Here is a 14,270-nt window from a genome sequence, read left to right on the forward strand (position 1 = left end):
TCCAGTATAATACCCTCAATGGACTCTGTTATAAAGAGTTGGAAGCTGGACTTGATGTCATCGACACGAGATGTTGCATATCGTGTTGGCCCTGCCATCAACTTTATTATGTTTTTAACTCTCGCTCTGCCTCCTCTGTCCTGGGAGGATGAATACCAGAGCAAGTTGCCACCCTTGGACTGGAATATCACCTCGGGTGCCTGTTCCTCTGGTGCCTCTTCCTCAGATGCCACTTCCTCGCCATCTGTTGACTGATCAGTCTCATAATAGTCCGGATCGAAATCAGGATCAATGTTTTCTTCAATTTCTGAGACATCTTCCTCTATCTCCGGTTCAATCTCCTCTTCATCTGGTTCAAAAATTAGGTCCAGAGCCTCTCTGACAGAAAATCGCCTCATTGGTCACCTACTCACTGTGTTCACAGAGTAAAATGAGAGCAAGGCACAAATAAAGGTTTATATAGGGGGAAGTGAGAAGATATGAACATGTTGTGGATGTGTGGGTGTATATGGGGCAGATTTCAATCTGATGAATGGACATAATCCAGTGTTCCTCATTCATTTCCTATGGCGGTCACTTTTGACCGGGAACGCCACTCAAAATTCATTGAAAGTGGAGATCAGCAATTCTATATGTGCAAATGCCCAGTGTGGAGGATATCATAAGGCCTTGAGGCAATCAGATGTAAAACACAATATTTATGATTGATTAAAGTTGTAAATCGGTCAAATTTGACCCGAACACGACAGGAGGGTCAGTGACGGCCTGTCTCTGAGTGTCAGCCCTGTGATTCACTGGAGACCACCCCAGGGTACACCCCGCCTCTCACCCAAAGTCAGTTGGGATTGGCTCCAGCCCAGCCATTGTATTTAAAAAAACGTTTTCATAGTAATAATACAATCAGTATTTCCTTGTTTGTGAGGGAGGGTCTGACTGGACTTCTACTGGACATGGAAACAACGCCGCCATCTGGCCGGCCGCTTATTAACTACATCAACTGGATCTGCGCAGTTTTTGGCGTCTGACCTTGAGCCATTTTAGTCCATCACCATCCAGCCAATGTTCGTTGAGCTATTTCTGATTTAGGCTGGAGACATTATGTGTGGCTCATGTTTCACGTTTAAAATAAACAAAATAAAACAAAATAATTAAACAGGTTTTTTTGTTTGTTTGTTTTTTTTTTGGCACAATTAAGTTTTTAACCTCACGTCTTTATTTTGCCGCGGCGTCAGATGAATTAGACGCAACAGTGGATTTGTACCGTCCTTTGGGCACTGTCTCCAGGCTTCTTTGAATGCAACTTTAAAGTTACCCTCCCCCAGCCACCGCCCCCGCCCCCATCACCACACACACACACATCTAGGTTATCTAGCAGCAAGTTAAAAAGGTGCTGTCGTGTCCAACACCATTCACAGTGACTGGTCCACCAGAGCTACAGACATCTACAACAAACCCCAACACATTTTTAACTTCGCATCCGCTTGCAGTCTGTGTCAGCAGTTGGTGAAGTAGTGGCCAGTACGCACAACATCTTATGTGGATACAGAGGAAAGTAGGCCCAGTTTGGTTGAGTGATTTAAAGGGGGGAAAAGATGGCCCTGAGCGGAAATAATGGCACCGGCACAGCTTCTGCGCCAAAAGGATACCAGCTGCCTGCAGAGTTGGAGGGACGCGGATACTGGGGAACCAAAGCAGAGTACATCCTGACTGTGATGGGAGCGATCATCGGACCTGGAAACATATGGAGGTTCCCCTACCTGTGCTACAGAAACGGCGGCGGTGAGTGATTTAACTCAGCAACTGGTGCGCTCAGTTTGTCATCTCTAGAAACTGTCAGTATTGGGGGGGCTGTTGGGGATTTCTTTTCTACTGTACCACATGTCATCTTGTTTAATTCTGAGTTAGAGACCAGCTGTATTTTGTGGTTGTTGTTGTTCTTGTTGGCAGGTGTGTTCTTCATCCCATACATTTTATTCATGCTTTCATGCGGAATCCCCTTATTTTTCCTTGAGACTGCTTTGGGCCAATACACCAACCAGGGAGGAGTTACGTGCTGGAAAAAGATTTGTCCACTTTTCCAAGGCAAGTTAAAGAGCATGTTTTCCCCACAATTGGTTTTTGTCATATTTGTCAACTTGGGATGTAAATGGCACATGTGATTACGCACGATGTGCTTCCTTCGACCTTATCATAGTTTGTCAGTGGTTTGGAGGTTTGTTTTTTTTAACCTCAGTTAACACTGTGACCCCCACCCCCCACAAACCGCACCACCACTGTCCCTGATTGAAAATGAGTGATTTAGCATACTATATACACAGTATAGCTTTTAAATAAAGCACTATAGGAAAACAATAAATAACTACTTACATGAAAATGTTTAAAGCAGCTACATGGAACTGTCATGGGTGTGTTGCTTTTGGATAAAAACAAATGTAGGCTGCATTTTAGTCCCTCAGAAACCATAAAAAAACATAGAAATACACATCAGACAATGAAGCATGCAGTTTGAATTAGGGTCAGCTAACCTTCAGATGATCTCCGCCCACTGCATCTCCTGACATCCAGCCAGACCAGCTGGACTAAGTGCCACAGCAGGCAGTGTAACTGCCCCAACAGGAGAAAAGTAGTAGAGTCCAATCAGTTTCAATATTAGTGCTTGAAAGGATTCACATATGTATTTCAGAATGTATGTATCAATGACTCGAATGTCCACGTAAATACTTTTTTCAGTGCACACAATGCACATCTATCTTTCTATCTATATACACACACACACACACATACACAGATAGATATAGATGTATAGATATATAGATATATTGATACAGCCAAGATATTTGTCTCCTCTTCTGACGCCACATGCAAGGATTTGCTGAACATTTGACCTCCTTCAGCCTCTCAGCAGGCTGACAACCTTGCCCACAGAAAATCTGAATTCACTTCACTGTCCACCATTGTTGTTATCTTGCCAACACCAGCTTTGGAAATGTCAAGAGTATGATCAAAGCACATAAGCAATATTCCAATATACACAGTGTGATAAAATTGTATGCATGTATAAAAATGTAAAGAAATAGTACCACACAGGGCCCCCTAGTGGTTAGGTGGGTCATTGCAGTTGGTTATAATAAATAAATAAATAAATAAATCACATTGTCACAATCATTTCATGAGAAGAGGTAAAAAACATTTTATTCCAACTTTATGGGCAACAGTGTATAATACATAATATAATACAGCGAAAAACAGCCCCGCTTACTTATTTTGTACTTTTCTTTTTCTTACAGGCATGGGCTATGCCAGTCATTTAATTATTGCATTCAGTGCCACCTCCTATATTATAATCCTTGCATGGGCATTCTTTTACCTGTTCGCATCCTTCAGTGCGGATTTGCCCTGGGCCGAATGTGGACACTACTGGAACACAGGTAGGCTGTCCTGCAGCGTTTTCAGGCTTCATAAGCCTGTGGGTGCAAAATATTATTTATGAAATCAACAAAATGTGGCCTGAAGACCTTGTTTTCAGCTGAGATGCAAATACAGATTTGGTGACTCATTTCATTGCATTAAGTCCAAATAATGGGGATTTCATGGGTCACCTCTACAGTAACAGGGAAAAGTAACAAAAATAATTTTATTTGCATGTAGTTATTTCTGAAGCATGTTAGTGCACCTTTGAATGAAACATTTTTTACATTCCCATTGTTTTATTTTCCTGTGCTAGACTCATGCTTGGACTTCAACCATCCAAATCTGAGCCTCAGCATGTCTTCCAGACTGAACACCACTCTCCCTGTTGTGGAGTTCTGGCAGTAAGCATGTAGCGGACACACGTTTAATTTAATGCAATTTTTCTTTCAATCCCTGCCCTTTATCCCACCTCCTTCTCTTTCCTCAACCATTGCTGTTTGTACAGACCCTCTCCTCCTGTTTTTGCCCACCTCTGATTTTCTCCACTCCCTTCCTGTCACTCATCCCTCTCACCCCGACACTCATCCAATTGTGGCAAGGCCCTGGTTAGGCTTATATTTAGTTAGGAATTTTCAATAACATTGTTCCCTTAAACTTAAAGAGCCAACCACAAACCAGCTAAATCTTACAGATTCAAAAACGACACATTTGGCTGTCAATCAAAGATGGAGAGGACTGAATGATAAAAATAGTAAAGATCAAATCCACAATGAAAAGAAATGAGGAAGAAAACTTAAGCATCAGATGTTTTTGGTAGAGGAAAATGCTGATAAAGGCTACCTATCACACACACACTGCAACAAAAGAATAAATCTTGAACACGGAATTGGGAGCTGCTAGTGATCTGGCTGGAACTATGGTGGCTTTGGAGGCACATTTTCCCTGCTGGCTACATTATAATTTCCATGCCTTTCACATGTCGTTCATTTTTGCTCTCCCTCTCATCCACGTCATCACTCCCCTCCTCTGTCCAGGCACCGGGTTTTGAAAATGTCTGGTGGTATTGAGGAGGTGGGCAGCTTGAGGTGGGAACTGGTCTTGTGTCTCATCCTGGCCTGGGTCATCTGCTACTTTTGCGTTTGGAAGGGCATCAAGTCGACAGGAAAGGTTAGCTGCTTAGACATTGGTTTCGCTGATTTTTTTTTAATAAAAATCTCCCTAAACTGCTGTTTAGTTATGTGTTCAGCAGTATAGCTGAACTGAATTTCAAACTGTTTAAGATATCAATTGATTAAATGTGGTTCCCACTCTTTCAGACAAGACACGAATCATACTCTACTAATTGCATATACAACTGTAAACGTGGTAAGCAAAAGGGGAGCATTCAAGTCCACACATTTTAGCTTTACCGCACTTGAACTCACCAGTGATCATGGGCCTTGATCCATGCGGCACAGGCCCAAAGAACTATTTGGAGCCACCGGCCTGTGAGCCCACCACCCACAGGGATAGGTATTTGGGTTGGATGCACCATCAGCTGGCAGGCAAAAGGCAAGACACTTTTAGCTGGTGATATTGTAAACAAAAGTGAAAATAACCTGCTTACAGAGGGTTGTGTTAAGTGTGTAGGTGAAAAGATGGCGGTGGTTCTTGGACGCTGGAACACCCTGTTGAGCCTTCTCACTGTCATTGACCCAATGCAATCAAACACCAGTTAAAGAGAGAGTGTCCATCTGATGACCCTGTTTATATCACATTTATACTGAACAGCTTTGGGTTTTTAACCATTGGTTGAAAAAAAAACAGACATTTGAAGACGTCATAGAAACTGGGATGGACATTTTTCACCGTTGTGTGACATTTTATGGACTAATCAATTAATTTAAACAACAGATTAGTTGCAGCACTGCACCCCAGATATTGCAGATGTTTCATACCATTGTATGGTTTCAGCTGGGTCCTGCTTTGTCTGTTTCCGCTTTCCTTTCAGGCAGCCTACTTCACAGCCACCTTCCCCTACATTATGCTGTTCGTTTTGCTCATCCGTGGTGTCACCCTACCGGGAGCAATGGATGGAATCATTTACTACCTCTACCCTGACATCTCTCGCCTTTCAGATCCCCAGGTAAGAACACACAAACAATCTTTGGTGAAAGACATTTTTTCCTCTATGCAGAGACATGCATATACTCACACACATAGTTTTTGGACATTTTCAGGTGTGGATGGATGCCGGCACTCAGATCTTCTTCTCTTATGCCATTGGCCTTGGGTTCCTAACCTCTCTTGGGAGTTACAACACTTACAACAATGACTGCTACAAGTAAGCACAGGGCTGATCTGTCTGTCTTTTTGTCTTTTATGTAATTTTTCTGCACACTTATTTGAGACCTTGACACCTTTGCCAACGCTTTTTTCATAATTTCAAGTGAAATTTTATTCTGCAAAGCCAAGAATTTCTTCTGAAGGAAATAAAAATGAAGTTAAATTAGTTCTGGGGCTAGTAAAATGAGCATCCACTTCTGCAACACTATCAACTTTCTCAACTGCATACATGCATGCTTTCTTTATTCATTTTTTCTTCCAGGGACTGTTTCTACTTGTGTTTGCTGAACAGTGCCACCAGCATTGTGTCAGGCTTCGCCATTTTCTCTGTTCTGGGTTTCATGACCTATGAACAAGGAGTGGATATTTCTGAAGTAGCTGAATCAGGCAAGTACTGTCTCATTTAAGTTCAATTAGTGGGCATTAGAGTACCAAACTGATTTAATACATTTCCTTGGATTCTTTTAAGGGGCACTTGTTGGATATTGCACCCTATATAGACACTATCCCATCACCCTATCTGGAAATTGTGCCAAATCATGTGATGTTTCTTTATCCTTATCCACTTATCTTTCTGACATAAGCTCAGTTCAGTTCAGTCAGGAGAGACTTCATTATGAATGAACCAATATTTTATTGACGTACACTATAGAGACGAGAAATGCCAAGAGTCTTTTGCGATTAGACACCGTCGTGATCGTCAATATATTTTAAGGGACGAGTGAAGCCACAAACAGCAAAAAATAGGCCCTGACGGAGTCTAGACACTGGTGGAGGCGGTGGTGAAGTGATGATGAGAATGGCTGAAGATCTGCATGGATGCGGTGAGGAGCCTGGCAGCTGGATGTGATGAGTTGAATAGGATATAGGAGAGTTGCAGCGAATTTGGTTTTAAAATTTGGTCAGCAACTATGTGATTGGCCGACGGAGATCGTGGCAAAATGTGATATTAAGCCCAGAGTCAGCTGATTAAGAAAAAAGTGGGAAAGGAGGGTGAGAGAGAGAGAAAAAGTGAATGAATATAACATCTGTTAAGTTTCATGTGAGTATGATTACTGCTAACAAGCGAACAGTAGGAATGCAGAGCTAAAGATAAAGATTATGGAGTTAATTTTGACATTAATCATTACATACATTATAGGAATCATGAGATAAAATGTGAGTTATGTTGACTTTTTTCCAACCACTAGACATTTGCCGCTGAACTGCATTGCAGACCACAAGTCTAGACGTCAACATCACTGATTATCTTTTGAAACAAACAACCAAAACACACTTAACATACACTTTTGCTTTATGGAGCTCAACTGCTTTGACTGGTTTTGTTGCTTGCAGTTGGAAAATAGAGCCATGGAGCCATGGAGCCATGGAGCCATGGAGCCATGCTCCTAGTATACTAGTATACTAGAAGCATGGCTCTATGGATGTCAGTGTCGGTCTGCCAGTGGGTTCACTTGGTCCAGACTTATCAAGTCATATCGTTGAAATAGTAATTATGAGCAGCTGATTGGGAACAACTGATAAAATTTCACACTCATGCCACAAACTCATGCCTACAGTCTGTTGCAAAGTGGTGGCAAACACACTACCGCTGGCAGTTGCATCAAAATAAAACTCAGTAGCTTATGTATGCTGTTTGGTAAAGGGAGCTAACCACTCTGGAAATCTAGTGTAAACACTCTATTCAGAATAAAGGGTGTTTGTCCAGCTCTCTCCATTCTGCCAGCAATGTATAATTGCAATATGAAATATCCCAGCAACTAGGGGATTGGTTGCCATGACATGTGGTACGCACATTCATGACACCCTTAGGATGGATTGTAGTCACTGAGGTAACTACACTGGTGCCATCAGATCAAAATTACATTTTTGCAGAATATTGATTCTGCATTCTAGGCATTCCCAGTTCTTCTGCAGGGTCTTTCTTCACTCACAAGCTCGTGGAAGTCACACATTTAAGAAAGAAATTCCTCAATAAACACAATAAACTGTGGATCCACACAAGTGACATTGTTGTCTGTTGCCTTCAACTTATGTTTCTATTATATTGTCTTACATTCTGTGTGTGTGTGTGTGTGTGTGTGTGTGTGTGTGTGTGTGTGTGTGTAGGTCCAGGGTTGGCATTCATTGTCTTCCCACGTGCTGTAGCCATGATGCCCATGCCTCAGGTGTGGTCGGTGTGCTTCTTTCTCATGATCATTCTGCTTGGATTGGACAGTCAGGTACCGGCCAAACCTCTCTGAATGAATGAGCGATTGAATGAACGAATGAAGCCCTGACTCTCTTTCCTCACTCTGGTTCATTCTAGTTTGTCGGTCTGGAGTGTCTCATGACGTCACTTGTTGATCTGTTCCCAACGTACCTGCGCCAAGGCTGTAGGCGGGAGCTGGTTCTGCTGGCTATCTGCAGTGCCTGCTGTTTGCTGGGATTCTCCCTAGTCACTGAGGTTTGTACAGTACACTATTAGCTGGACGATGAGAAAAAGCCATCCTCAATGTTTCTACCATATTATTTATTGTTGTTTCTACCGTATTACTCATGCAGCACTTAATGGGCTTTAGAGACTAGTGAAATACACAGAAAACAAAGCAGATAAGTCAGCGTAAGATGCATAAAAGCAGCTGAAAACTAACAAAGTAGATCCACCCAAATAAGAAATAATAAGAAAGAGTGGAAATAGCCTGGCTCTATCTGAAGGTAAGAAAATCCACAGAAAATGAGGAAGATTTTACTGTTTGGTCACAGTGTCGCATTAGACACCTGTTTCTCAGCCAAACACAGTGGCTACTGTTCTCACAGTGACTAGTAAACCTTCAATGCAGCCATGTTGTTGTGAAAGCAAAGGCACCCAATCAACTACACACTAGTTTACACACACAAAAAAGAAAGTGATCTCGGACACAATCCAACCCCTAAATTGCTCTGTTCCAGGAAAGCCCGCCAAACCCTCCAACAGGATCTTTCTTGCCAGCTTTTTGAGGTCTGTGTCACTTAAACAAGTGACAAATGACAAGACAAGTGTCCTGAGCTGTCAAAGTGTTTCGTCTCATAGCCGGTATTTCCCACTCAAATTCGATTTGATGAGAGGATCAGTGTCTGTCTTAGATGATGGAGAAAACCTTTGAGTAAAGCTTTTGTTGATAATATGTTCGCTGATGTTGATGCTGATAGTAATTGCATTACTGGTGTGTCATAATAATGATAATGTGATCATTGATTGTTTATCATTGTTGTGAGGATTTGGGTGGGGTCATAACCCGGCTTATCATTACTATTATTATTTTATCAGTTTTTATTTAAACAACAGGCAATTCTGATCAATTCTGATCATAAAAAGACCATTTGGAGCTCATCCCCATGTTTTAAATCTTGTGTTGCAGGGCACTGGCTGATATGCAGGTGTTGATTTTGGTGTAGGAGCAGTCTCAGAAAAAAATTTATTTGAAACAATAAAACTACCCTTAGTCATTCTTATCATTGTTTATATTGATTAGCATTGTTACTTCTGTCCCTATTTTTAGGGAGGGATATACCTGCTCCAGCTGTTGGACCATCATGTCTGCAGCGGCACCACCCTGCTCCTCCTCTCCCTCTGTCAGTCCGTCAGCATCGCCTGGGTGTACGGTAAGTCAAAGACAATCCAACCAACCACAGTAAGTCTATACTTTGTTGACAAAACAGACAAAACTCCTCTTCGGGTTATGAGAAATTTGGGTTACAGTTATTTTAACAAACTAACTCTATACTGCTTCCCTTCCCCTAAAGGTGCTGACCGTTTCTATGGCAACATCACAAACATGATTGGCTATCGTCCATATCCACTGATGAAGTACAGCTGGCGCTACATCACTCCCTTCATCTGTTTTGTAAGAGTTCAGTTTTTTTTTTCACTGTCCTGTGATTCATTTGGTTCCTCCATGTGTGTTTGCTATGTTTCTCACGTCTTTTTACCGTGTGGTGTATGACGTAATATGTAACGTGCACATTCGTTAGAGCACCCAAGCACCACCCCAGTGAGAATTATGTGCAGCTTATCCACAGGCAAAGCACGCAGTGGTGAATACACAGTGGATTTATTGTATTGTACACAGTATATCCAGTGTAAAACTCTTCCCCTTTTGACTCTTGAAGATAAAATGAACTTTACATCTCAAACAGCTCGCATCAGCTACTGTGGCAGCCTCTCCATAGAGTAATGGTTACAGTGCATGTCACACGGTTGCAACAGTCACAGTTCAACTCCAGGTGGTTCTATGTGTTCCATTTTAAGATGCCTATTATGTATTAAGTATTCACAGTTACATAATTACAGACCGTAACATTTACGCACTTCGTCTGATCCATTCACAGGGCACATTCATCTTCTCTATTGTCAAATACTCCCCGCTGAAGTTCAGCAACTCTTATGTTTATCCACTCTGGGCCAACATCTTGGGCTGGTTCATTGCCACATTCTCCCTGTCCCTCATCCCGCTGTTTGTGTTACATAAAGTAATGCAGGGAAAAGGCACTCTTCGACAGGTGAGCACGATTGTCTTCGTTTTTCTCTGAATCTTTAAAGTAATATTTAGTAAATTCTGATCCAAAGCCGACTAAGATGATATGGTAATGATTGTGCTACTGTAAGGGATACGTTTATTGAGTAAACAGTGTTAAAGAATAGGTTTTGTTAAAAGGTTTTTCAGTTAAGTGTTTCACTGTTCATAAAGAGCTCTGTGGTCTACATGACTGACACAGCTGAATGTATTCATGTTGGCCTCACTAAACTCTTGGCTGTAGCAAAAGAACTGGGGATTTTTTTGTGCAGGGGTTGTTTAAGTACAGCTTGGTTTATAGGATAAGATTACTGGCCTTTCTCTAGATTTTCCCAGCTGGACTTCTTGGGAACTATTTCACATACATAGTTAGGATTTCAGAAAACACTCATGCATTTATATTACTTGCATACAATTTGAATTGAATTGAATGTAGGAAGCTTTTTCCTACTTCCTGCTTGATTGGTTGTATTATACTAATTTTAACTTTATTGCCATTGTAAGCATAGTGTCATTACAACATACTGCAAAAAATTTAGGAATAGAATAAATAAAAAATGCATAATAAACTTACAGATATTAATGTGCACTATCATCATTCTGTACATATGTGAATATGTTTATCCTCAGCTACACAGTGAATTTAATTTCAGCCTCATATCTCCTTTTTCCTCAGCGATTCCTGTTGCTGTGCCAGCCTGTGGACGACCTCCCAATGGAACAAAAATTTCTTCCTACACTGGAGACCAACTGCAACACTACCCACATGGAGCTCAAACCTTCAACCCACACTGGGGACTCACTCAGTGAACACAGATAAGTTGTTCAGCTGTGAGATGTACTGTACTATGTGGTCTCCTGGGCTCATATCCACCAGCTTCCTAAGAATAACACATACTTAACAAGTATAACAATACTTCCAAAACAGGCAATTTAGGAGTAGAAAAGTATTTGCTACAAGTGAAGAACAGGACCTGTTTATCAAAGTGAAGCAGGGAAAAGACTCTGCTGCCGGTAGAGATGGTATACCAGATGGTACACGATAACAAGTGGAAATGTAAAAAAGGCAGCTCACAACTACAAGCACCTGGTTAAAACTACTAGATTTTGAATTACTTACATTGCTACAAATAGTTCATCATGATATATTGTAAAGTCATTCCCAAAGGGTGCATTCTTGCACCACGTGCCAGGATTTATAGCTGTAAATGTATTCTGTCATACAATATATGCACCATTTAAAGCCTACACACATGCTGAGATCACAAATGTCAGTTTGTTGATCACTTTCTGATGTGTTTCACTTTAACGTGTTTTTATTTTTATGTATTTCATCCTATTTTTGTAACTTCAGTGAGATACTGATGAAAATAGCACTAAATGTTTTGTTATGCATGATACATTAGCTCATGTCCTATTTTAGAACATTTACTGGCTGGCTTATTTTAATCATTCAATGTTGGTGAACTTCTGTATAATACTGCAGCATTTCTAAATATCACTCGTGGAATGTATGCACTATACTGTATATCAGGTATATATATATATATATATATATATATATATACACATATATATTGTTTTTTGTTGAACAGATCTTGTTTTTATAAAAAAAAAAATGCAGGAGTATTACTAGAATAGATAAAAAAGGTAAGCTGATATATATATATACACACACACATATACACACGCACACATAAATATCTATCTATATATATATATATATATCAAATTTGTTTGTCATATGTAATCATATAGGGCAAAGTCAGTGAAATCCCAATTTTTGTAAAATTGTACCTCTTAAAACTACAGTACAACTAAAGTGCCTATGTTTTTATTTCACCTTGATATACAGTCCTGTAACTTAAGGTTTGTATATCTACAGCATAGGATATTGAACATGTGTTTCAACCCATATTTAGCCATGTATAATTGGCTATTGGTCAACAATAAATGTCTTTTAACATCATTTACACAGAGATCTGGTGCTTTTCTTTGCCGTGTGTTTTCCACAAGTGATTTGGGAGGCACAAGGCATAAGCCTGGAGGGGATCATGTGTTTGTGTGTGTGTGCCTGTCTGTGCGCAGCTAATCTCACATACTACTTAGTGAGATCATTCATTCTGTGAAAAAACAGGTGTTACACAGGTGGGCCATTTTTAAGGACAAAGGCAGCAAACATTGTACATGCTGGTTAAAGTGTATTTCTCTCTGGAAATCTGAGTAAAATGGGTCGTTCCAGACATTGTTCAGAAGAACAGCGTACTTTAATTAAAAAGTTGATTGGAGAGGGGAAAATATAAAAAAGTGCAGAAAATGCTAAGCTAAGCTAAAATGATCTCAAATGCTTTAAAATGGCAACCAAAACCAGAAAGACGTGGAAGAAAACGGAAAAATTTGAATGGATCAAAGAATAGCCAAAATGGCAAAGACTCAGCCAATGATCAGCTCCAGGGAGATCAAAGAAGGTCCAAAGTTACCTGTGAGTACTGCAACAATTAGAAGACGCCTATGTGAAGCCAAGCTACCTGCAAGAAGCCCCTGCAAAGTCCCATTGTTGCAAAAATGACGTGCTGAAGAGGTTACAATTTGCCAAATAACACATTGACTGGCCTAAAGAGAAATGGCGCAACATTTTGTGGACTGATGAAAGCAAGATTATTCTTTTTGGGTCGAGGGGCCGCAGACAGTTTGTCAGACGACCCCCAAACACTGAATTCCAGCCACAGTACACTGTGAAGACAGTGAAACATAGTGGCGCAAGCATCATGATATGGGGATGTTTCACATACTGTGGTGTCGGGCCTATTTATCGCATATCAGGGATCATGGATAAGTTTGAATACATCAGAATACTTGAAGAGGTCATGTTGCCTTATGCCGAAGAGGAAATGCCCTTGAAATTGGTGTTTCAACAAGACAACGACCCCAAACACACCAGTAAGCGAGCAGCATCTTGGTTCCAGACCAACAAGATTAACGTTGTGGAGTGGCCAGCCCAATCCCCGGACCTTAATCCAATAGAAAACTTGTGGGGTGACATCAAAAATGCTGTTTCTGAGGCAAAACCAAGAAATGCAGAGGAATTGTGGAATGTAGTCCAATCGTCCTGGGCTGGAATACCTGTTCACAGGTGCCAGAAGTTGGTTGACTCCATGCAACACAGATGTGAAGCAGTTCTCAGAAACAATGGTTATACAACTAAATATTAGTTCAGTGATTCCCAGGAAAGCCAAATCTTCAAGCATTTTTCAATAAATGTTTGAGTTTGTAAAGAAAAATGCAGACACTGCTTCACTTTCTGTAAAGTAATGACAAATTTGATGCATTTTTCTCCATGTTTTGATTTGGTATAGAATGTGCAGTGTTCCCAATGCACTTGCGTGTATGGAAATATAAGCTATTATAAGGATTTTGAGCTTTACTCACTTTTTTAAACACACTGCTATTATTTTGAACACAACTGTACTTCAGTTTGACACCACTTAGCAAAAGGCAATTGGCAAAGCTAAAAACAAGTTTTAGCTATTATGTTGCTGGCCACATTTTAGCTTTTGTTGTGGCTCACAAACTAACATCCGTAGGAAATTCTGGTCTCATTTTGGATTGGAGAGTCTGCAGATTAATTCCATATCTGATATGTTTTGATCTACTGAATTTATGCACATGAATAAACGTGAAAAAAAAAAATCCCCATTTCAGTTATCTTTAGCAACCATTAGGATATCTCTGCAATCTGCTATTGTATTGTTTTTGTTGACTGTATGGTCGTCATCTTACAGACAAGAAAATAAGTGATACTGTTTCACAGAAAAGGGGGAATTCATCTTAAATATAACTGACCCAGAATTGGGTATCATATCGGCTATATAGAATATTTTTTCCTACTATAAGGTTGACACTGTGTTTACATTAATGTGCTCTTCTTTACCACTGCAGCATTGAAACATGAATTTAGCTTCCCATGCCTCACATCTTACACTTCAAACTCCTGACCTG

General features: G+C 40.5%; 1 protein-coding gene across 1 annotated transcript; it reads left to right on the forward strand.

Annotated features, from left to right (window-relative positions):
• The first annotated feature begins 1,592 nt into the window (after positions 1 to 1,592).
• On the forward strand, positions 1,593 to 11,166 carry LOC139212702 (sodium- and chloride-dependent GABA transporter 2-like). The gene is made up of 14 exons (XM_070843208.1): positions 1,593 to 1,779; positions 1,948 to 2,082; positions 3,288 to 3,428; positions 3,725 to 3,812; positions 4,446 to 4,578; positions 5,402 to 5,536; positions 5,631 to 5,734; positions 5,999 to 6,123; positions 7,846 to 7,958; positions 8,045 to 8,182; positions 9,258 to 9,360; positions 9,502 to 9,602; positions 10,087 to 10,257; positions 10,948 to 11,166. The coding sequence occupies exons 1-14, from the start codon at positions 1,593 to 1,595 to the stop codon at positions 11,089 to 11,091; spliced, it is 1,818 nt and encodes a 605-aa protein (XP_070699309.1). The 3' UTR covers positions 11,092 to 11,166.
• The last annotated feature ends 3,104 nt before the right edge of the window (positions 11,167 to 14,270 follow it).

This window comes from Pempheris klunzingeri, chromosome 14 (assembly GCF_042242105.1).
Source record: "Pempheris klunzingeri isolate RE-2024b chromosome 14, fPemKlu1.hap1, whole genome shotgun sequence".
NCBI classification, from domain to species: domain Eukaryota; kingdom Metazoa; phylum Chordata; class Actinopteri; order Acropomatiformes; family Pempheridae; genus Pempheris; species Pempheris klunzingeri.

What these genes read in the sequence shown, in the direction of transcription:
- LOC139212702 (XM_070843208.1), top strand. Translation starts at nt 1,593, where the DNA reads ATGGCCCTGAGCGGAAATAATGGCACCGGCACAGCTTCTGCGCCAAAA. An exon ending in GCATCAAGTCGACAGGAAAG is followed by an intron (nt 4,579 to 5,401) that starts GTTAGCTGCTTA and finishes CTTTCCTTTCAG; the next exon opens with GCAGCCTACTTCACAGCCAC. An exon ending in CAGCATCGCCTGGGTGTACG is followed by an intron (nt 9,361 to 9,501) that starts GTAAGTCAAAGA and finishes CTTCCCCTAAAG; the next exon opens with GTGCTGACCGTTTCTATGGC.